The sequence below is a fragment of the Sminthopsis crassicaudata genome, chromosome 3 (assembly GCF_048593235.1).
Source record: "Sminthopsis crassicaudata isolate SCR6 chromosome 3, ASM4859323v1, whole genome shotgun sequence".
Classification (NCBI taxonomy): Eukaryota; Metazoa; Chordata; class Mammalia; order Dasyuromorphia; family Dasyuridae; genus Sminthopsis; species Sminthopsis crassicaudata.
The window spans coordinates 5988510-6013591 of NC_133619.1; the positions used below are offsets into that span (position 1 = coordinate 5988510).

At 40.8% G+C, this 25082-nt stretch overlaps 1 protein-coding gene across 6 annotated transcripts in view; it reads right to left on the bottom strand.

Moving 5' to 3' along the window:
- The window catches only part of TP63 (tumor protein p63), a 222072-nt gene that overhangs the window by 10889 nt on the left and 186101 nt on the right, over nucleotides 1–25082 (bottom strand). For 5 of the 6 annotated variants that reach the window (XM_074297878.1, XM_074297880.1, XM_074297881.1 and 2 more), the window contains 4 exons: nucleotides 24609–24718; nucleotides 23581–23717; nucleotides 14835–14917; nucleotides 12379–12515 (listed from right to left, as the gene is read on the bottom strand). In XM_074297878.1, coding sequence (XP_074153979.1) covers nucleotides 12379–12515; nucleotides 14835–14917; nucleotides 23581–23717; nucleotides 24609–24718 — 467 coding nt within the window. Of the gene's footprint in view, nucleotides 1–3910; nucleotides 5290–12378; nucleotides 12516–14834; nucleotides 14918–23580; nucleotides 23718–24608; nucleotides 24719–25082 lie in introns of those variants that run through there. The other variant, XM_074297884.1, reaches the window with a different exon arrangement.

The following is a 25082-nucleotide window of genomic DNA, read 5'->3' on the forward strand; positions in this document are numbered from 1 at the left end:
TTGTCATTTGAAAAACTAAGCATTAACAGGTTCTAGGAATATTCTGCTAATATCACATCCCCTCCTGCCTTTGGGTGGAGGTAAGGAAGGGGGTAAGATAATAAGAATCAATGGAAATCTTCTCTAATGTGCCAAGGAAAAGATTACCTTAGACCAAAGGAAAATAGACCCTAATATCTAGAACTCTATTCTAGTTTCCATGGAACTGGAGCTCACAGGCTCTGAGCTCCCCATCACTGCAGGGACTACATGAACAATGCTGGACAGACTCCTGACTTGAGGCCTGGGGAGTCAATTACCTCAAATACTCAAGGGTTCTTCTGAACACTCACGTACCTGAGAGAGGGCAGAGGGCAGGGGACATTGGCCATGTCCCAGGACAGAAGGAACAGGAACAATGACCAGAGGTGGCACATAGACTCCCACACACCAGAAAACTCCAAGAGAATCCAGGAAGGAGACCAGGTGGGAAGCAGTGAAGAGAGATTGAGGAAAAAGCTTAAAAGCCATCAAATGTTTAAAAAATTCAGCAGGGAGAGTCTCAAGAGGTGAGGCAAGCTGGGAATCCTGAATGTACCCACCTTTAAATAGAAAAATAGAAGGTTTCTAAGTGGGGTGAAAAGAGGGAGGGAAAGAGGAGAAACAGAAACAGTGATACTCATACAGAGGTGGAGAGAAAGAGAAAATGAAACAAAGAAAGGAGAGAGGAGAAGCAAGGGAGAGAGAAGGAGGAGGGAAAGGGGAGAAACAGAAACAGTGAGACACACAGAGGTGGAGGTAAGGAGAGAAAGAGACAAAAACACAGAGAGACAAAGAAAGGAGAGGGGGGAAGGAAAGGAGAGAGAGAGAGAGGAGGGAGGAAAGGGAGAGAGAAACAGTGAGATACACACATAGAAGAGAAAGAGAGAATGAAACAAAGAAAGGAGAGGGGAGAAGGAAGGGAGAGAGAAGGAGGAGGGAAAGGGGAGAAACAGAAACAGTGAGACACACAGAGGTGGAGAGAAAGAGAAAAAGAAACAAAGAAAGCAGAGGGGAGAAGCAAGGGAGAGAGAGGGAGGAGGGAAAGGGGAGAAAAAGAAACAGTAAGACTCACACAGAGGTGGAGAGAAAGAGAAAATGAAACAAAGAAAAGAGAGGGGAGAAGGAAGGGAGAGAGAGGGAGGAAGGAGGAAAGGCAGAGAGAAACAGTGAGACACACTCATAGGAGAGAAAGAGAGAATGAGACAAAGAAAGGAGAGGGGAGAAAGAAAGAAGAGAGAGAGAAATAGTAAGACATACAGAGAGGTGGAGGTAAGGAGAGAAAGAGACAAATACACACAGAAAAAGAAAGGAGAGGAAGAGGGAAAGGAGAGAGAGGGAGGAGGGAAAGGGGAGAGACAAAAACAGTGAAACACCCACAGAGTTGGAGATAAGAAGAGAAAGGGAGAATGAGACAAAGACACAAAGAAAGAGAAGGAAAGAAGACAGAGAGAGGGAGGGAGAAAGAAAGAAAGAGAAAGAAAGGAGAGAGAAAGGGAGAAAGAATGGATGAAGGGAAGAGAAGAGAGGGGGGAGGGAGGGAAGAAGATAATAAAAAAGGAAAAAAGTAGCTTTTTTTAAACAGAGGAGATGGAAAAGAATCAAGGAGAGAAGGAAAGCAGAGAAGAAAGAAGAGAAAAATGATAAAAAGAGAAAGTAGAACAGAAAAAGGAAAGGAAGAAGGGTAACAGTGAGCGAGAATGGTGAGAAGGAAAGGAGAAAAAAAGAAATGCGAAGGGATTGAACAAGGAAGGGAAGGGAAAAAAGAGGGAAAGAGGAAAAAAAGAGGAACATGAAGGATAGAAGAAGTATGGAATACTAGAATTAAGGAGAGGAAGAAAAAGGGGAAAAGGGAAAAAAATATAAAGTGAGCTTTCTCTGGGTATGTTTCATGAGATTTCAGAAACTTCAGAGGGCCCCCAAATGAAACAACACACACACACACACACACACACACACACACACACACACACACACACACACACACACACTCAACTCACTCTTGCAACTTTGCTACCATTTGGTTTGACTGATGCTTGAAAGTCTACAACCAGAGAGGAGTTACTGGTCACATGAACTCTTGATTGCTGCAAAAATTAGTTGCAATTGTCCCAGGAAGGTAACTCCTCAAACCTTATGAGCCATTGACACTGGAGTATGGTTGAGTTTATGTGATCTTTGGCTGAGAGCAATGTTGCTAAATGGGAAGTTGGTAAGAACTTGCCAATGCTTCTGAGGAGGCAAGGAAGGGAGAGCCACTGAGGGCTGGGAATCTGGGATATGAGGGAAGGGGCAGGGAAGAAAGGAAAAAAAAAAAAAACGACTGGAGTTTCATAAAAGATCCTCAAATAGTTTTGTCCAAGGCAGTCTTGCCTTGCCTTGGCCCTCTTGTCACCTTGGATCTCTGTGCTATCCCAATGGTGAGCCAATGTGATTTTCTTTCTAGAATTTAGTTTCCAGACATTTCCATTTGTCTATTGGCCCATTTTGTCCTTCCCAGATCTTCAACAGAAGGTTGACTAAGATTAAGGGTAAAAGGACAAAACAGAGGCCACCAGAAGGATTTGGGAAGGATGATGAAGTGACTATAAAAGGGACAAAATAAAATGAGGAGCCCCTGAGTTTCCTATGATCCTTTGCTCTCTGAGTGCATGCTCTGTCCCTTTCATACTCTCACTTCTCAGCAGCTAGGTCCAAAGCACCTGGCCAAGCTTGGGAGAAAGGCAATCCATTCAGAAAATGCAGATCGGTGAAATGAGCGAGTGTGATCACAGTAGCTTTGGCATCGATCTTTGGCTAAAGATCGATCACCAGTTAACCCTTATAGTAACAAAGACCAGCTAGATCAATGAATGGAGAATTTCATTTCTATGCCTACTTTAAAGGATGAGCCCTTGGGACTCTAAGACAACAGTGGAGACACTCAAATGTTTTGACTAAGTTAAGTCTCAAGATATGAAGGAAAATTCAAAAGAAAGAACAGGTAAAATTATATGAGAAAGTGTAAAAAATGCACATTGTCTAACGGAATAGTCAAGTAAATACAAGGGTTTTTGTTTGTTCATTTTGCTCTTGTTTTTATTTTATTCCTGGGTGCTGAGGACTTTACTCAAGACTGGGTGCTGTACTTAAATAAAATCATCTTAAGATCAGGAGAGATTTTGTACAGCAAAACAACTGTTTGGATATGTATACATATATTGTATTTAACTTATACTTTAACATATGTAACATGTATTGGTCAACCTGCCATCTGGGGGAAGGGGTGGGGGAAGGAGGGGAAAAGTTGGAACAGAAGGTTTTGCAACTATCAATGCTGAAAAATTACCTATGCATAAAATTTTTGTTAAAATAAAAAAAAAAAAAAAGATCAGGAGAGAGTAAGAGAACATCCGGTGGCTCTTGATGAGTGTAAGTTCGGTGGCCCACATGAGCCCCATTCTTGGGGACTGGAAAAATCGATAGATGTGATTGTGGAACTACTGACCATTATCTTTGGGGAGGAAATGAAAGAAAAAACCAAGATAAGTAGAAGGAGAATCACAGGAAGAAAAGAAGAGTGTCTCCTGGGGATGGCATCTATTAGAGACCAGGAGAGATTAATATCAATTTTTGGTAGATATAAAATGTAATATTAAGAGGATGGTTCAGTGTTGAGAAGCAGCAAGAGAGGATGATGGGTAGAGTGCGGGACTTTAACTTTAAAAGCCCTGAGTTCAGATCCTGGGGTTTTCTTTGGGGGAATCATTGGGCTCAGTTCCAAACTGGTCTCTGCCCAGCTCCGACCCCTCAACTTTCAACAGTCTTAACAGCTTCCGGCATTGACACAGGCTCTCAGAGCATGAAAGAGTCAACACACACCTTTAAGAAAGAGAAACAGCAAAGAAATCCTCCAGATAAACCAAGATGCAAAAGTTTATTGAAAATGAACAACACACATCTGATAGTAACAGCCTCACAGGACAGCTCTGCATTTGACACAAAGCAACTGGTTGGGGACTGTGAAGAAACAGAGACTTTGTTTGAAGTCCCCGGGGATTACTTATTTAAAACATCTTTAAAATTTCTGAGAAACATTGAGATTCTTTAAACCCTTGCTCAGTTAAAGTTTAAAAAAAATGCTAGTCTTTCTGCCTCCTCCAGAATAGGAAAGGATTTATTCCTACAGAGGGATCATTTTTTTCAATTGTCAACACACGAACTTTCCTGGTAAGATATCATTGATAAAATCTCCAGAATGGGTCTGGCCTTAGGGAAGGCCCGGGAGGCTCTAGTCCTAATTTAAATGACCCTTCTTTAGTCAGAATAGGGCCTTTAGACCCTCCATCAGAGAAACTACCTGGGACAGTCATCAGGCAAGTAACTGTTAAGGTAATGGGAACAGCCAGTCCTCCTTCAGAACAAAACCTCAGGCTACACTCGCCCATCTTGGGCTGTTCAAAAATATAAGGAAATTCTGTCAAAACCCAGATGGAAGAAGACCGTCCACTAAAGAAAAACCAGCCCAGGAGGCCGAGGCCTGAAGAATGCCTCCTGAGCCTCCAGACCGGGAGGGAGGGAGGCCAGCAAGATTAATCTTTTCTCAGGGAGGGGGTAGGACACAGCATCGAAGCGGCTTTGGGTCATCATCAGCTGTCTCTGCCCAGCAGGGCGGTACTCTAAACATCCTAGTGGGCTCCTACCACCGTGGTATTCCACGGCTTGCATTAGACAGGCCAGACTGAGCCACTCAGGAACCGGCTGGATGGTTAGACATAGAACAATGAGAACGTCTGGAAAATGTGGGGTTTTTTCCCTCTTTTCAAAAGGCTTTTTAAAGATTGAGACCAGCTCAAAAGCACCCAAGTATATGTCACAAATAGAACAGAAAGTAACAGGAAAGGGTTCCAGCAAACACTGTGCTTTGTGGTGCCTGACCAAGCCTTGCCAGCTCTCCAGCTCAGAGATTGGTCAGTCAGTCAGTGAACACTGCTGGGTGCTGGGATCTGCAGCCAGTGTCTCTGGGGGTAGAAGTCTGAGTCCCTTCGGGAGCTCATTTTCACTAGCGGCTCTGGTCTCGGAACCAAAGTGTTCGCTCCTGCTTCCCAGGGCCGAAGGAACAACACAGACACACGCCACCCCACCCCCAGACTCCAAAGGGCCGAAGCGGTGCTGCTTTATGGGTAGACAGATGGGTTTGGGGGGTTGGAATGTTTAAAGAAGACGTCGGATTGTTTCGGAGCATCTCTGCAGGGCTCCAAGAGTTCATTCCTGAAGCAGGCGGAAAGGAGACTGTGGAGAGGAATCAGAAAACAAAGAGAAGATGAGAGCTGACGACTGGCAAAATCGGATTCCGACGAAAAGCGAAAGCCACACGCCTCCTACCTTCATGACCGTGGCATGGGAAGGCTAGTGAAGAAATCTCCCGAACCCTCCCCTCCAGGGGACTCGGGGAAGGTGTTGGCAAGTACATGGAGAGCGGCAAAGGAGGGAGACTTAATAACACAGAAAATGTCATCAGCCCCAATTATTCCACCTTCTACATGAGAGATAATTGAGAAAGCCTGGACAAGAGCCGCACGCTGAAGTCTATGAAGAAATCGGGATCTTATCTCTCTTTGTGGGCTATGTCATCACACCATTCTTAGCTCTCATTAATGAGCAGTCTGTGTTCCCAGAAGAAGGTGGAGAAATATTCCTCAGAAAGGGCTTAATCCCTCTAGTCACTTTGTTGGCTGACCCTACCCTGGATCACCCCAACACAAGCACCTTCTGCCTAATGAAGGCGTAAGTTTAGTGTCCCAAATGTGCTAAAGTACCGTCGACTGGTGTTTGCCAAGAACGGGGCCTTTCCAGGTCTCACCTGGTCATCGTTTGTCTTTCATAAAGACTCTAAGCAAGGCTCGGGGAGCGCTCCAACTGAGCTCAGGTGAAGACTGGCTTAATTCATTTCCATCAGTATTTCTTAAGCATCCATTCTGAGCAAGACACTCAAAAGAAAATGCAACGGTGGGGCCTAGAAGGGAGCTTTCTGTGTCCAAAAAGTGGAGATTTTCCCTAACTATTGAGAGATTCAAAGACAAAATTCTTCTGGGTTGCATAAATCATGTCCTTGATCTTTAAAAAACAAACAACCAACCAACCAAAAAGGCCCAATGCAATTCATTTCTCAAAAAGCCAGAATAGAATTTGGCAGTTTATTATTGGATTGGGACAATGAGCAAAGGAAATGCAGTGAGTTTTGTTCAGCACTCATTAATGTCATAATGGAAAGGGGTTTCTGGAGAACCTTTTGGCTATTCCGAGTGTGATTTTTGCCTGTGGCTGGAGGATATTCTGAAGATCTGACCTTTTTCATGAGAGTCCACCATTATAACATGGAGCTTTGCTTTTTAGTATTGAGAGGTGATCATTAAAAAAAATGGTTCAGATGAAGAAGCTTCAGAGTACTGTGAGAGGCCAGGGTGTATAGTCCATGCTACTTTAGGTGACTTTAGCAACTGTGTTTGACCTCTCTGGGTTAATGTAACCTTAATTTTGAGAGAATTCAAATACATGAGTTCTGGGATCCATTCTACTTTGGGATCCATGGTCCTAGGACTTCTGTGGCCTTCAGTCTTAAATTTTTGACCTTATGACCTTCTCAGAGATTGCAAAAAGCAGACTTCCAAAACAAAGAGCAAGGAGAAAGTAAATAGAGTAGAACTGGGGGGTTCAAGGAAGCGTGTTAAAACTACACACTTATATTAATATTCCAGTTCATATTTCTGTGATTTTGGCAGTCTAGTGTGCTCCCAGAATGGAAATTCCCTCCACAATACATATGATTGTTTAGCTATTTCTTTGAGCTGTTCCAGGGAGTTGCTTTAGACAAACTGAGATGAAGTGGCTTGCCCATGGTCACTTAAGCTCATACACTGAATTGTGATATTTTTCAAAGATTAAAATCCGATGCGTTAAAGTTAATCGGTAAAATTACTGCTGGATAGAAATACTCATATTTTATAGAAAGTCCCTTATATGATGTCTTATACTCTTCTATACTAATGGATAAAAGGCTTCATCAAGGTGGGTATTCCCTCCCAAAAGACAAATGGCAACTTATCCAGGCCTCTTGGTCTTGCCTAACTCTTGCCCCCGTCCTCCTGTAATAAATGTGGTATAGGGACAAAACATATACAACCACCAAGCCATTGGTCATGAAGATATTGGAGGTCATAAAGATATGGAGATAGAAAGACACAGACTCACACAGAGAAAAATGTTATTTTAAAAGAAAATGAAGATCAAGCAGGGAGAAAACGGGGAGGAAAATTAAGTGATATAATTACATCGCAAATATTTCATCACCACCGAGGAGAAAATATGCTCCTTCACCTCTCCCTGCCTTAATATAATGACTAATTTCTCTTCACTTAAAAGGAGGGGCACACAACTGATTTCCTCTCAGAACAAAGGCAGTATTATTTCTCCTAAGGAAATTGCAGGCTATTACAGTCATTTTCCAAGCTGATTTATTCTTTTCAAACGACTGTCAAAGAATTCGATTTCCATATTCCTTGCTGTAGTCACTTATGACACCTTTGGACGATTTACATGAAAATGGACCAGCTGGAGAAAAAGAAAAAAAAGAACAATCTCCCCCCAAAGAGTCTGTACAATGTAAGTTTTCTCGAGATCGGTGTTAGGCATTCAAGTCGCACACGTGTAAGCCCACGACACACGGTCCACACTGATGCTGGTAGATCGAGCAGGTCACATGCTCAAAAAAGCTAATTTCCAAACTTCAGTTAAAAGCCCATGCTTACAAGCCACAAGCAAAGGTTAGTTTGTTCACGCCAGGCAAACCGGGTGGTCTCAAGGAAAGGCTCAGGGCCACCACATATACCACTAAGCCTCGGGTGCACATGCTCTAAAGATGTCAGCTCATTCTTTCCCTTCGCTATAAGGGATGGAAGCTCATGGAATTCCCTAAGAACCCTGTCCCAACAGCCAGGTGGTCAGACCTCAAGCCAAAGCTGCTCTTGTGCTTTGGGCAGATGGACACTCAGCAGGGAGGCCCTCCCTCTGGTCCAGCTCTTTCTTTCCTTTCACCTGGGGAAGTCATCCTCCTCTGACTGTTCTTTTTCAGAGTATTAAGCATCTGGGTTTCCTCTATATCCATGTAGCCTCCAGTGAGCCCAGGTCTATTAAAATCACTATTTGACGGGCGTCCAAACTGAGGCAAACTTGTTCAGGGTCACACAGCTTGAAAGAGACTGAAGTTGTCCCTCCTCTCCCTGGTTCCCTGTGCTAGGAATCATGATGGCTCTCTTCTTCATCCTCTTTGTAGCCCTCCTACTAATCCATACTATGATGGCTCCCATTTGAGGGAAGACTTGGGAGTTCTTCACTCTTCTTAGAAAGGAGCATAGAGAGGGTGAGGAGAGAAGGAATTAAAGAGAGAGGAGAAAGGATGAGCCCAATCACATGCCCTCCAAAAGCTGGGAAAAGCTTCCCCAGCGCAGGTCTGAGTAATACCCCCAATCCAGGAAGGCTTGCCAGGATTAAATGTGGATATGTCCCCCAACTGATGCCCAGAAGCTCTTCTTCTGAGCCTTGATTTAGTATAATGTGGCTACCAGTCACCCACCCCATTCCAGGCAGAAAGCCCCCTCTGTCCCAGTTAGGGAGGTTTGGGGACATCTGGTGCTGAAATGTGACTTGGCCAATCCATCCTTAAATTTGTTCCAACCTCTGTGCCTCCTGGAACCTTTGATCTAACTGCCAAGGGACACCCAGGGAACCAAGACAAAAGGTTGAGCTCCGGGAGAACCAGCCCTGAGTGTGGTCACACACTCGAGACCTCTAAGCCTGGATCTCCCACAGAGGGGCATTGGGGGCTTTCCAGAAGCTCTCTGTTCCCTGACAGAGATCACACATGATAATTAGCAGGGCAGCTCTGTCAGCAGACCGAGGTCAGCTAAGTCTCTAAAAGGGACTGTTTTGCTTATCTCACCATGTCTATAATGATAGATTCACTTGTGTTCGCTAACCCCTGCCCCCAAGATGTAATTGAGTGAGCTTCAACAAGATGTTTCCTCTCTCTGGACCTCAGTTTCTTCATCTTAAAATAGTCACTGGATTAAATATTTGTTCAGTTTCTTTCCATCTTCAAAAAAATTGTCATTTTCTATTTTCAGAGTGAGGGAAGGAAGAAAAAAATAAGCTAGAGAGAAAATAGGGGGGGTAGAAGGGAGAAAGAAAAAGGAAAGAGAGAGAAAGGAAAAAAAGTAGAAGAGAGAAAAAGGAGAGGAGAAAAGAGAAAATAGGCCAAAAAAAGATATGGGAAGAAGATGAGAGGGGGAGAAAGTGAGGGGAATGGAAGGGAGGGGGAGAAAAGAGAGAAAAAAAGGAGAAGAGGAAAGAGAAAATAGGAGAAAAAAAGAGATGGAAAGAAGATAAAGGGGGAAAGAAAGAAGTGAGGGGGATAGAAGGGAGGGAAGAAAGGAAAGAGAGAGAAAGGAAGAAAAAAAAGTGAGAAAGAAAAAAGGAGAGGGAGGAAGAGAAAAAAAGAAGGAGAAAAAGATGGAAAGAACATGAGGAGGAGAGAGAAAGAAGTAAGAAGGAAGAAAAAGAGAGGGGAGAGATAGAAGATGAGAGAGAGAAAACGAGATGTATTATGGCACAGCACAAATAATCCCTAATTTGGAGTCAGAGATATTTCTGTTTTAATCCCTGCTGTCATGATGACTAGTTATAGAGTTTGGGGCAAACCACTCACCCTCACTGAACTTAAACTTCCTCATGTAAAAAATGGAGACCATAACTTTTAAAACATTTTGCTTAGAAACCTCATTTAACAGCAAAGCTGTTAGGGTCTTATACCGGCTGCATCCGTGTTCACACACCCGACAGTGATAGTTTTTTGGGATAATAAGCAAGTCCCAGTGGACTAAGTCAAAGTCTGGAAGGCTGGAAACTCAGCTTGGAAGGAATCATGGTCCTCTTGCAAGGGTTCCATGGACTATGGTGACTAAACTTCATTCTGCCTACCCAGCCTCCTCCACAATTAGGTCTTGCCTATAATAGAACTCAACAACTTATTAATGGACAGCCATTTCTTCATAAAGGCCATTTGTGAAAACTTTGTTTCACCTTGCTAGAATAGACATACAAATATTAATAATGTCTCCCCAAGTGACTGCATTTATCACCCAGGAAGACAAATGAATATTCATTGCACTCTTCTCCACTCCCAGGGCAGTAGAAAAACCAATTAGCACACTCAGTAATAGCACTTCTGTTTACATTTCTATTAGCACAGATAGTCTTCCATTGTCTCAGGCAAGATACTTTATTATGCTTTGCCTTGAGGTAAACAAACTCTGTATGAATTTCACAAGCTTGTCTGAATTATTCCCTTTCCAGGGAAGGAACTGGCTCTGGTCTAGGCTCCCAAGGGTTTGGATACTCAATATCCTCAAAGGAACAGGTCTTAGCCTAGCAAGTGAGTATCCTTTTTAGCACATGGATAAGCAGAGTCCCAGGTCCTGAATGGGCTTTCCCTGCTCTTGGCATTTGCTGCTCTTTCTTAGCTTTAGGTTATAAACCATCCCCAAGAACCTTAAGGTCAAGGGAAGATCGGTGAATAGAAGACCCTGGTATATTTTAACATGGCGGCAAAATGGAACCATCATATGGATACATGTGATAGATAGATTAGAAGCCATTTTAGTCTAGAGAGGAAGATTATTCTTGGAGTAAAGGTCAACTCATTAACTATGACTTTGAGCAAACCATTTACTAATCCAAGCCATCAGTTTCTTCATGAGTGAAATAAAGGAGCTGGACCACATGGTTTCTTTGGGAATCATCCTTCTCAGCCACATCCAGACCACATCCAAGGTAGAGAGGCAGAACAGTGACAGGAAAGACCATACTGTTGGGTGGAGCCGGAAGTCACCAAATACAGGCCTACTGGAGGACCATGGAGCCCACTCATCTGCCCTCCCTCTGCTTCCTTACTTCTCCAGGACCTTTACTGGCCTGCAGCTATGCTCTCCAGGCCCCTGGATGCTAGAATCTTCTCCTTAAAGTTTTCCAGCTTCTGATCGGCCCAGGAGCTATGCTTTTACTCTCTCCACCAGAGTGTGAGCTCATTTGAAAACTATAAATCTCGAGGATATACTATAAGCTATTTAATATGTATGGGAAGGCCTGCCATCTAGGGGAGGGGGTGGAGGGAAGGAGGGGAAAAACTCGGAACAGAAGGGAGTACAAGGGATAATGTTGTAAAAAAAAATTACCTATGCATATGTACTGTCAAAATAAAAGTTATAATTATAAAAATTAATTTAAAAATTATAAATCTGATATTTTTCTCTTTGCAACCCCTGCATTTCATACAAATGCATGTCAAACAGTAAGTCCTTAATAAATGGTGTCCCCCTCCCCCCATTCAGTCAGTCAGACCTCCAGCTCTTCTACTACTTAGCTGTGTGACCTTGGACAAGGGACTACCTCCCTTTCAGCTTCAACTTCTTCCTGTGGAATGGGAGGCTACTAAGTCAGGTGATTTGTGAGATTCCTTCAAGCCCCCAAAGTCTACCATCCTGATTTCTGGATGATTTATCACACCAGAGGGAAAAGCAAGGAGGGAAACTGGGCAAAAGAGAACCAAGCCCTGGAAAGACCACACGTCCCGGTGTGGGATGACTGCTTCTGCCTTCAGCTCTCCTTTGCGTATCAAGGGGAAGAAACTTTTCCATCTGTGAAATTCTGAATCTTGTTTTTTTCCTGTTTCCTACCCATTGCCACAGAAACATAAACCAGCAGAATTCTGCACCCTTTTTTAATATTAATTATTGTCAGGGCTTTGCTAGAGGCTCATGTTGGACTCTGGTTCAGTTGCTCCTTTTTTAGTGAAGGAAGGTGCAGCCCTTTTTACAAGACTGAACAAGAGTCCCAGCCTGCCCTCTCTCTAGCTCTATTATGGGCCACCAACACCTGAAACCTTCAGCTGAACTTCTCTCCACTGACATTCAGATTGCCAAAGCAAAGGCCCATCCCAGGATGTGGAAGCTGGTTGGGAAGTCAGATTGAGAAGAGAGAGCTCAACTCTTGCCCCAGGTCCAGCCTCATTCTGGCCTTGCCTTTTCCACCTCAGCCTTGCCCTGGCCTACACGATAAGCAATCTCCCCAGAGTTTGACTGCCCCGTATCTGAGCAGGATGTTACCACCGAGACCGGCCATGGCCCAACTGACGCAGAGAGGGTTCCCTTTCTCTCTGTAATAGCACATTGTCCCCCACATTCTAGGGTTGCAGGCTGGAAAGGACCCAGCCCTGCCTCTGCCCGGCTCCTCTCAGCTACAGCAAAGGGAGGGTGTGGAATCACTCACTGTTTTTGGAGAAGGTGCTGATGCTGTTGTTGCTGCTGCTGCCTGTAGGTCTCGATGGTGTGCTGGGGGAGGTACTGCATGAGTTCCAGAGACTCCTTGATTTTCAGCAACATTTCATAAGTCTCTCGCCCTCTCACCTGTAAGGGAGGACAGGAGGAAAAGACAATTGAGGAGGGAGTTGGAATTCTAGAGGTGGCCTTCCGTAATGGATACAGTGCTGGGTCGAGAATCAAGACCAAGAGGGCTTGAATAGCACCTTGGACACTAGCACGCCATGGGGATCTAACCATGTTTCCTACCTCTCTGAACCTCAGTTTCCTCATCTCCAAAATATGGATAATAATGTCTATAATATTTATTGGTGTGAGGCTCAAAATAATGGCTATATGACAGCTGTTAAGTATTAGGTATTTACCTATCACAAGAAAATAACCAAAGTGCCTGAGTTTAGCCAAATATATTTGGCTAATTTCTGATATTTGGGGAATATATATGTGTGTGTATGTGTGTGTGTGTATATATATATGTATGTGCATGTATGTATATGTGTGTACACACATATATGTGTATATATATTAGTGTGTATATGTATATATGTGTATATATATATACATATATAGTGTGTGTATGTATATATGTATATATACACACATACACTCACACACACATATACTCATTTGGAACTTTTAAGAAGTAAAAAGTCAATAGAACCGAACCTAGAAAACCCCAAATTTTATTAAATGATGCCTCTCAAAAGGGAAAAACTCCTGAATTGTGTGTATCCTCAATCTCCACATGTTTAAACATTTCCTGAATTACCAGAATCCTTTTATTATCACAGAATTCTGTTTATGTAAGTATTACCATATCTAATATATCTATTAAAATGTGTCTAATAGCTGTGTCTACCCCTCTATCTATATCTAGAATGGATCAACCTTATTAAAATCAACTGTAAATTTTCCAGGGGGAATAATCTGTCACATAATTCATTCAAGTCCTTCTTCACCTTATATTTAGTATATTTCAGGATGCTCAAAGATGTTCTGCAAAGTCTATTTCCCTACATAAAACATGGTCAGGATTATAAACCTCTCAGATCAAACCCAGCCCATGTGATGCCTTCCAAAAACTTTAATGGCATCTCCCTACCTAAGCTCATTAAATCAAGCTTTCATTTCTTTTGAATGAGTTTGTTTGGGGTTCACTTTTGTTGAGCAGGACTGACCCCAACAGCTGCATGCCCCTAAGACATTTCAAAGCACTCCATGGCCTGAGCCAGCTTTTGCAATGCTGGTTACCCCGAGTGATCGACCCGGTGAAAATTTTGGTGTGGAGCCCTTGTAAAGTTCAGGCTTGGATCAATCTGCCAACACGATTGTTGCAAAGTTGAGAATTAAGGGAGAGCTCAGCCCAAGGGGAGCACACCCAGACCTGTCTGGCTGCTTTGGCCTCCAACTCACTGCAACTCCCACTCAAATCCCACTGCTGACCTCTCCCTGGGTCTCAAGTCTTCTGGGATGGCATTCATGCAGCATGACCTCTGGCAGTGACAGTTCAAGTAACTGGGCATCCACTCTCCAGAATTATAATCCTATGACCTGGCAGAGTGAATGGGGCACTCAAAGCTGTGCAATACACTTCTTCCTCAAGGTCAATGCACCGTGCCATGGTTTGTCTCAATTATTCCTAAATGGGTTGTTAGCTTTGGGGATTCTCTCAGGCTAAGCTTTAATCATGGCATGGCTTTTCCTTGATTCCTGACCCATTTCTCAGCCACATCTTACCACTGCATTGCTAATACTTAATTCTAAACCAAGTATGAGAAGGGTGATAAATCTGGGAAATGGGAGGAAGTAAAGAATGAATGTAAATCACATGACCTACTCCCCTCCTCCCAAAGAAAGTCCATTGGTTTCTAAGCAAGTGTTAAGTTTAAATTATTTGTACTTTCTTTTTTCCCTTGATTCCACCGACCAAATTATCAGCCATTATAACCAAAATTTTTGATGCTGTTAATCGATCAATAAACACTTATCGAGCACCTACTATTTGTCAGATATTCTACTAAATGTCGGAGATACAAAAAGCTCCTGCCCTCAAGGAGCTTACAATCTAATGCTCTCAAATAGTTCAATCTCATAAGCAGATATATATTTTGGGGATGAAAGTGACCCCACAGAAAATGTATCATTAGTTTTATTGCTGTAGTGCCCTGAGAACTATGGCATCTATGTATTGAAATTAGAGCTACGCCCTTCTGTTTGTGTTGTCTCCCTCCTGTTCTTTGGAATCAGGAGCTCTCTTGTTTTTTGTGTCTTTGATCCTTAACCCGGTGCTTCACAAATAAATATAATTTAATAATTTTTTTGTCAGCCAATAAATCAGAAGTTAGTAAGGAATTCATTTTTGAGCCCATGTCAAAGGAAAACAAATATTCCGGCCATCACACTCACCGGCAAGTACAACAGCTCATCATCAGGGGAGCGCCGTTTCTTGATTGACGTCATCTGGATGCCATGAGTGTTCTGTCGGAAAGCTGTGGGCAAAGGACAAGGGATTCTCAGCACATCTCTCAGGCACAAATGCTCCCACCAGACAGACAGGCACCAGCAGCACAGATCAGTGTAGCCCAAGCTAGTCCCTCTTGCCAATCATTTTATTGGTTGGGGTCAAAGTCAGCGCGATTTTGGCACATGAAATAAGCCTAGGATGCTAAGGGATGATCTATGGCTTAAATGCCATCTCTGCTGTCAAATAGCAAAGCGAAAAGGAAATAGCTTTGAGAAAAGCATCTTGCAAACCTTGAAGTTCTATGGCAAGGTCAACTTTTATAATGATGAAATCTTATGAAAAATAAGTACAAATTTCCCCCACAGCTAAATTCAAAGAATCCTATTCATTTTAAAGCAGCAGAAAATATTTCTATATATTTTCTATATATTTTTATCCCTTTTCTGTACTTCTGAAGTGTGGGAGTGATGTGGACATTAGCTTCCTCCTCCCCATCACTGTGCTACAAATATCCATCTTATGGAGCAAATTCTCAGGTACTGCCATGCAAGAAGTGAAGACAAAGTATTGTGGGTCCCAATAAATAGAAACTCAAGCTAGAAAGAGACTTAGAAATAGTCTTCTCCAAAGCTCTTATAAACAAACCCTCATTTGAAGAAACTCAAGCCCATAGAAATCAACAGATTTGCCTAGAATAACTGGAATCATCATAGTGAGCTGGGAGAAGGAACTTTCAAAATCATCTTATTCAATTTCTTGCTTTAGAAATGAGAAAACAGATTCAGAGAGGGAAAGTGACTTATGATCCTAGGCTATGAAAGGGGATTTAAATCCACATCCTCAGACACAAAATATAGAGCTTTTCTCATTCTAGCCATGTTTTCTTATGTGAGGGGTCACATAAATCTTAGCAAGCTCAGTCTCTACACCAAGATTTTATGCTCTTTTCTGGGGAGCACTAAACAGGACCCAAGATTGAGAGCTGGAAATGTCAGAAACCTAGTTGAAGACAGAAAAATTAAAGACCCATAACCCATAATAAAATCACTTTAAAATTATTTCTTTGGGGAAATATCTGCAACAGAAACCTAGTATGTATATATGTGTGTATCTATCTATCTATCTATATACACATACATATATATGTATATATGTGTTTATCTATCTATCTATGTATGTATGTGTTTATGGGCATATATACACACATACGTATATACATATTTAACAGCAATATTTTATACACACACACACACGCACACACAAACATATGTGTGTATGTATTGAACAGCCTGAAGATGAAAATGGAGGGTTAGTTCTATTGGTATATGAGATAATGGATTCTGATGGCCATTTCTTGCTCTCATTGTTAATCAACAAAATGATTCTTTAATTTCTTAACCAAAAGAAATGCATCATAAAAAGTTCACTGACTTAAAGATTCTAGCTGGTGGGGTCCTGGTGAAAAGTTGATGAACACTCACACTCCGGGCTAATCTAATGGGATATTTGATACTTAGACATCGTCCACATTATATCCATGGAGTAGAAGTCGAAGATAATCCCTCCATTCCTTCTCATCATGGATCATTCTGACTGACTACTTGCAACAAGCCCTTCTTGAATGGCTAGCCAATATGGTGGAGGCCTCCCTCAGATACTGAACATAGGAGAAAGGAGGAGGATGAATACAGCATCAGATGGACCCATCTATAGATCTTTCATCTTCACTGCAGCCCAATATAATTTTTCATTATGTGTATTCACAACTGTATTTTTATACCATTTTCCACATTTAATAAAATTCATAAATAAATAAAATTAATAAATTTAATCAAAATATTGAATTCTTCCTTGGTTCCAAAGCCCAAATAAGGCATCTTTCATGATACTGAAAAGCATCTTGCTTGAAATCAACACTCAGGAGTTCAGAGGGCCAAGTGAATTTCTTTCTTCCCATCTGTCTAGGCTTTGTATTATTTTGACCCAGAAGAGAGCCTTGAAGGCTCCCTTCTATCTACTCACTTGGTGGTCATTTAAAAAAAATGAAATGATAATTTAAAAATATAGTGGAACCTTATATTTGTTTCATCCTAATCATGAGATTGTGAAAGATGTGGGCTTTATACTTTGACTCTGGGCTATCTTTCTTTTTTTTTTTTATATTTATTTTTATTTTATTTTATAATTATAACATTTTTTGACAGTACATATGCATGGGTAATTTTTTACAACATTATCCCTTGCACTTACTTCTATTCAGATTTTTTCCCCTTCCTCCCCCAAACCCCTCCCCCAGATGGCAAGCAGTCTTATATATGTTAAATATATTACAGTATAATTTAGATACAATATATGTGTGTAGAACCGAATTTTTTGTTGCACAGGAAGAATTGGATTCAGAAGGTAAAAATAACAGTTTACATTCATTTCCCATTGTTCCTTTTCTGGATGTAGCTGGTTCTTTCCATCATTAATCAATTGGAATTGGATTAGCTCTTCTCTATGTTGAAGAAATCCACTTCCATCAGCATACATCCTCGTACAGTATCATTGTTGAAGTGTATAATGATCTTCTGGTTCTGCTCGTTTCACTCAGCATCAGTTGATGTAAGTCTCTCCAAGCCTCTCTATATTTCTCCTGTTGGTCATTTCTTATAGAACAATAATATTCCATAACATTCATATACCATAGTTTACCCAACCATTCTCCAATTGATGGACATCCATTCATCTTCCAGCTTCTAGCCACTATGAAAAGGGCTGCCACAAACATTTTGGCACATACAGGACCCTTTCCCTTCTCTAGTAGTTCCTTGGGGTATAAGCCCAGTAGTAGTATGGCTGGGTCAAAGGGTATGCACATTTTGATAACTTTTTGGGCATAATTCCAGATTGCTCTCCAGAATGGTTGGATTCTTTCACAACTCCACCAACAATGCATCAGTGTCCCAGTTTTCCCACAGCCCCTCCAACATTCATCGTTATTTGTTCCTGTCATCTTAGCCAATCTGACAGGTGTGTAATGATACCTCAGAGTTGTCTTAATTTGCATTTCTCTGATCAATAGTGATTTGGAACACTCTTTCATATGAGTGGAAATAGTTTTAATTTCATCATCTGAAAATTGTCTGTTCATATCCTTTGACCATTTATCAATTGGAGAATGGCTTGATTTCTTATAGATTAAAGTCAATTCTCTGTATATTTTGGAGATGAGGTCTTTATCAGAACCTTTAACTGTAAAAATTTTTTCCCAATTTGTTACTTCCCTTCTAATCTTGTTTGCATTAGTTTTGTTTGTGCAGAAACTTTTTAATTTGGTGTAATCAAAATGTTCTATTTTGTGATCAATAATGGTCTCTAGTTCTCCCTTGGACACAAACTCCTTCCTCCTCCACAAGTCTGAGAGGTAAACCATCCCATGTTCCTCCAATTTATTTATGATTTCGTTCTTTATGCCTAAATCTTGGACCCATTTTGATCTAATCTTAGTATGTGGTGTTAAATGTGGGTCCATGCCTAGTTTCTGCCATACTAATTTCCAGTTTTCCCAGCAGTTTTTGTCAAATAATGAATTCTTATCCCAAAATTTGGGATCTTTGGGTTTGTCAAAGATTAGATTGCTATTTTTATTCACTATCTTTCCCTGTGAACCTAACCTATGCCACTGATCAACTAGTCTATTTCTTAGCCAATACCAAATGGTTTTGGTGACTGTTGCTTTATAATATAGCTTTAAATCAGGTACACTTAGACCACCTTCCTCTGACTTTTTTTTCATTAGTTCCCTTGCAATTCTCGACCTTTTATTCTTCCATATGAATTTTGTTGTTATTTTTTCTAGGTCATTAAAATAGTTTCTTGGGAGTCTGATTGGTATAGCACCAAATAAATAGATTAGTTTGGGGAGTATTGTCATCTTTATTATATTCGCTCAGCCTATCCAAGAACATTGAATGTCTTTCCAATTATTTAAATCTGACTTTATTTTTGTGGCAAGTGTTTTGTAATTTTGCTCATATAATTCCTGACTCTCCTTTGGTAGATATATTCCCAAATATTTTATACTATCGACTGTTATTTTGAATGGAATTTCTCTTTGTATCTCTTGCTGTTGGATTGTGTTGGTAATGTATAAAAATCCTGAGGATTTATGTGGATTTATTTTGTATCCTGCGACTTTGCTAAAATTCTGAATTATTTCTAATAGCTTTTTAGCAGAGTCTTTGGGGTTCTCTAAATATACCATCATGTCATCTGCGAAAAGTGACAATTTGATTTCTTCATTTCCTACTCTAATTCCTTGGATCTCTTTCTCGGCTCTTATTGCCAAGGCTAGAGTTTCTAGTACTATATTGAATAGTAATGGTGATAGTGGGCAACCTTGTTTCACTCCTGATCTAACAGGGAAAGGTTCTAGTTTATCACCATTACATATGATGTTTACTGAAGGTTTTAAATATATGCTCCTTATTATTTTAAGGAATAGTCCATTTATTCCTATACTCTCAAGCGTTTTTAGTAGGAATGGATGTTGGATTTTATCAAATGCCTTTTCTGCATCTATTGAGATGATCATATGGTTTTTATTAATTTGATTATTAATATGGTCAATTATACTAATAGTTTTCCTAATATTAAACCAGCCCTGCATTCCTGGTATAAATCCCACTTGGTCATAGTGTATTATCCTGGGGATGATTTTCTGAAGTCTATTTGCTAATATCTTATTTAAGATTTTAGCATCAATATTCATTAAGGAAATTGGTCTATAGTTTTCTTTCTCAGTTTTCGATCTACCTGGTTTAAGTATCAGTACCATGTCTGTGTCATAGAAGGAATTTGGTAGGACTCCTTCAATCCCTATTTTTTCAAATAGTTTACATAGCATTGGAGTTAGTTGTTCTTTAAATGTTTGGTAGAATTCACCTGTAAATCCATCTGGTCCTGGGGACTTTTTCTTAGGAAGTTGGTTAATAGCTTGGCCTATTTCTTTTTCTGAGATGGGACTATTTAGACTACTTACTTCTTCCTCTGTTAATCTGGGCAAGCTATATTTTTGAAGGTATTCTTCCATTTCATTTAAGTTATCAAATTTATCGGCATAAAGTTGAGCAAAGTAGCTCCTAACTATTGTTCTAATTTCCTCTTCATTAGTGGTGAGTTCACCCTTTTCATTTTCAAGACTATCAATTTGCTTTTTCTCTTTCCTTTTTTTAATCAGGTTTACTAAGGGTTTGTCTATTTTGTTGGTTTTTTCATAAAACCAACTCTTAGTTTTATTAATTAATTCAATAGTTTTTTTACTTTCAATTTTATTAATCTCACCTTTTATTTTTTGAATTTCAAGTTTTGTGTTTGTCTGGGGGTTTTTAATTTGTTCCTTTTCTAGCAATTTTAGTTGTAAACCCAATTCGTTGGCCCTCTCTTTCTCTATTTTATGCAAGTAGGCCTGTAGAGATATAAAACTTCCCCTAATTACTGCTTTGGCTGTATCCCACACATTTTGGTATGATGTCTCATTATTGTCATTTTCTTGGGTGAAGTTATTAATTATGTCTATGATTTGCTGTTTTACCCAATCATTCTTTAGTATAAGATTATTTAGTTTCCAATTATTTTTTGGTCTATTTTCCCCTGGCTTTTTATTAAATGTTATTTTGATTGCATTATGGTCTGAAAAGGATGCATTTACTATTTCTGCCTTACTGCATTTGATTTTGAGGTTTTTATGCCCTAGTATATGATCAATTTTTGTATAGGTTCCATGAACTGCTGAGAAGAAAGTATATTCCTTTCTGTCTCCATTTAGCTTTCGCCAAAGATCTATCATATCAAACTTTTCTAGTATTCTATTTACCTCTTTGACTTCTTTCTTATTTATTTTGTGGTTTGATTTATCTAATTCTGATAGTGCAAGGTTGAGATCTCCCGCTATTATAGTTTTGCTATCTATTTCCTCTTGCAGCTCTCTTAATTTCTCTTTTAAGAATTTAGATGCTGCACCACTTGGTGCATACATGTTTAATATTGATACGGCTTCACTATTGATGCTTCCCTTTAGCAGGATATAATGCCCTTCCTTATCTCTTTTAATTAGATCAATTTTTGTTTTTGCTTGATCTGAGATGAGGATGGCTACTCCTGCTTTTTTGGTTTTGCCTGAAGTGGGCTATCTTTCTAGACTTATTTCACATTCCTCCCCTGAACATACTCTACCCTTTAGTCAAAGCAGCCTTTTGGCTATCTTCCCTTAGACTACGTATTGAGCTCTTTGGGAAAAGGGACTGGTTTGGACATTTTTATATACTCAATGCTTAGAATAGTGTCTATTGATCTTTCATCTCCACTGTACACCCAATATTATTTTTCATTATGTGTATTCACAAGTGTATTTTTATACCATTTCTCACATTTAATAAAATTAATAAATAAATTTAATAAAAATATTGAATTCTTCCTTGGTTGTATTGTTAATCTATACTATGTTATAGTAAGCATTTAAAAAATGCTTATTGACATGACCTGATTTCTCTTCCTACGCCTGGAATGATCATTCACTTTACTTCTGCCTCTTTGAATTCTGATTTTTTTCAAGATTCTGCATGTTTTCTACGTAGCCTTTTCTGAGCCCTTTCTCCCTATCTGGACCCCAACTGAGATCGTATTTTTTCCCTTGTTATTCCTTACATCTGTATATTTAGCACCACCACCATGTTTTGCAGTATAACATAAACACATGGAGGACATTTCTTTTCATTAGGGCAGATGCTAGAGAAGGAGGTATTAATTTTGCAGTTTTATTTTGGCATAAATGCTCCCTTTTCATCTATTCATCCATCAAATCTTTGATTGGAATATAGGCTTTAGAAAACAGAGAAAGCATCTAAATGGATCCAGAGTTTCTAATGTTTCCTGTTTTATGGAATGAGGAGAAGGATGAAGGAGAAAAGTAGGAGAAGAGTAATGGATGTTGAATTTTGAGTCAAAGAGATTGGGTCCATTCCCTGGCTTTGTCCCTACTTAAGTGACTCTGGACAAGTCACCTTTATCTGTGAAATGAGAGGTTTGGATGGGTGGTCTCTATAGTCCTTGGCAGCTCTAACTTTAAAATCTTGACAGATTTAGTCTTTTCATCTTCACCCTTTCTTCTTTTTTGTTTACTTTGAACTTTGTTTTAATGATTCAATAGGCTAACTGTTCCAAAACAGCTGATTCTAGAATGACAGCTACGTCAATAACTAGTCATTTTTCCACCAGATATAATAGAATCAATTTCTTATTTTCAGGTAGTCGCCCACTTCATGTTTACACTTCCTGATGCTGTCAGCCTCTCTTACAGGAAGTGTCCAAGATGTATAGGCATGGGGTTCTGGAGTAATCTAGAGGGTTGGGAGCATTTTCCTTTCTTGATCCTGAATCTTGCTTTCCAGTTCTCCCTGAGCCATGTGATTTTCTTAGTCAGACAATATCAAAGTAGATGTTGATTTAACTTGGATGCTCACCAAGTTCCTTCTAGACTTTCCCTGTGTCCTCTACAATGGATGCTGACACAGAAGTTGCAATTATCTTCATGGTGGTCTCTCTGCTTACACTCAACAGGAGCAGTGCAATGCAAGATAAGCTAGTATCTCACGAAATGTTTGCTGTTGCCTTTTAGTACTTTATTAAACCATCACCTTCATCTCTCCCCCCCCCCCCCACCTTGGAAACACCTTTTCATTTGGCTGCAATCCTTTGATGTCTTCTGGTTTCCCTTTTGCCCAAGATGTCAGTGTGTATCTGGCAACCAACTGTTGGTTGTTGGACAAAGGATTCACATTCAGTACATGGAGGTAAAGTAAAATTCTTTCTGCCTTCTTTTTTTTGGCTATTTTACCTACAGAACTGCAGAAAGGAAAGACAGCTCCATAAGCCCGAGGGAGATTTTGTGCTGTGACCAGGGCTGATTTCATGGATGAGCATTGATGAGCTTTCCTACCCCCAGGGTCCTCTCCCCATCATTACAGGGTGCCCACATTTCTCTCTTCAGCTAGACAAGGCTTTGAACAAAGAAATGCCATTGATTCTGAGGCTCCTCCAAGTCATAAAGAGCACATTTATGATAATGATAACAATAATAACCCTTATTTATTCATGTGGTGTCCTGGAGGTAACATCCTTGTTTTGTGAGGGGGTGAGATAGGAGGGATGTCATTCAATTCCCTTAAGCCTCAGCTTCCTTGACCTCAAAATGAAAACAAGTAGATTTACACACCTGCATTGCTAAACTGGGGGGGGGGGGGGAAGCAATAGTTTCAAGCCCTCTAAGATTATAAAATGTAAATTATTCTTCCCCATCTTTCCTGATTGCACAGATTAGGAAAATAAAGGAGCAGCAGCATAAAGTTATAGTGAAGAACCAGAGTATTTGGAATTTCATTCCAGTCTCACTATGGTGTGGTCTGAGGGAAGCCAACTTTCCAATTAGATTCCCTTGGGTTTCTACATCAAATTAGGAATTTTGTTTTTTAACAACAGAAAATCCTAGGGCCATTAAAAATAGAAAATCCGGGTGCCTGGTAGCACTGAATTTCCTCCCTGTGCCCTATGCTGAAGATCAACAGGTGGGCATTCACAGCTCTGTCCTCCAGCTCCCCACTAGTGACACTTCTGGAACCCAGCCTATTGCCCACCATAGCTACTTACGGCGCTTCGTACCATCACCATTCTTTGAGCTGTCTGACACTTGCTGTTTTCGAATGCTGTCTTCATCCGCCTTCCTGTCTCGACCTGGACAAGCACAGATCCGGGCTTCAAAACAACGGCGGCCCAGGACTTGCCCACTGGGAACCAAAGAGAGGAAAGAGGGAAATGCAGAGATGGCAAACTGCATGGGGACAAAGGTTTCAAGATGGAAGGAGCTCTATGGGTCACCAGCCCAATTCTTTTATTGCTCAGATGGTATCAATGACTAGTCCCAGTTTATAGGATTTGGAGGTAGATTTGAACCCAGGTCCTCCTAGTCCTACTGAACTCCACTGCTACCCAGAAGGCTAGGCGTGCCTCCAGTTGCCATTTCTCCAGCCCTGGCTCTTATAGAAGAATCCCTGCTTCTGCCTTGACCACCATTTTTACTATGTCTGGGCTGAGTGTCCCTACTGTTAAACCAGAAAGGTCACCAAGGGGTCCCACATGCTCTCCTATAACATATGTGTCTTTATCATGACTTAAAGGGCTAAACACTTGGCAAAACACCAAAGGACTTAAAAGTCACTGGTGATATTACTAAGTCACCTCCGATTATTGTCTAAAGCACAGAACAGTGGTGAGCCCAGTAACTGAGCAGCTGTATTTAGCTACATATTGTGAAGGAAATTTGAGTTAAGCCAGTGGATGTCTTTGGATTAGATCCCCTTAGGCATGGCAGACTCATTCAAAGAAACTGTTAAATGCCTTGGGGGAGAATGAAAACAAACATTATCTAATAAGAAATAAGTATAGTCAAAAGTCAAGAATTCCAGGATAAAGCAATTCTCCCCTCTTCACCCCTCCCACTCCACCACACCCTTCTAGGGTTCCATTTTCTCAGGCGTTTTATGAACCTCTTTGCGCCAGGATTTCCAGCACAAAGGGTGCAATGGGAGACAAGACTTGGGTACAGTGGGAAGCATTTCCCAAGTGGCCCTTGCCTGCCCAGTGCCCTTACCCCACACAACTCCACATACACGACTTACTCTCTAGCCTCCAGGGTGACAATAATCAAAATGGGTCTGCGGTTCATCCCTCCAACGCAGCTGCTGTTACACATGAAATTGTATAAGACCGTTGTGAATTCAGTGCCGACCTGGACCCAGGGAAAGAAAGGACAAGGATGACTGTAACTGGTGTGGATGTGCCTTTTACCCAGGAAGAAATTCACATTTGAAACCTGAGGATGATCTGTTTTCTAGAGTTTCTCAAAGAAATGGTATTGAATTTTAATGTCCAGTTCGGTAGGCTACCCCGCTTTCATCCCCAAAGGGCTGTCCCTGAGCATTTAGCGTGACATCATCCATAAATCTATTATCATTTATTAAGACATTGAGAGTCTGATGGCTGATGATATGAACCCTGCTATAGAAGTCTATATATCTCAAAATTTATAAGTGATGGAACATTACTAGAGTTCCGGGGCAGGCCACTACAGATGGATGAGCTATGATCTCCTC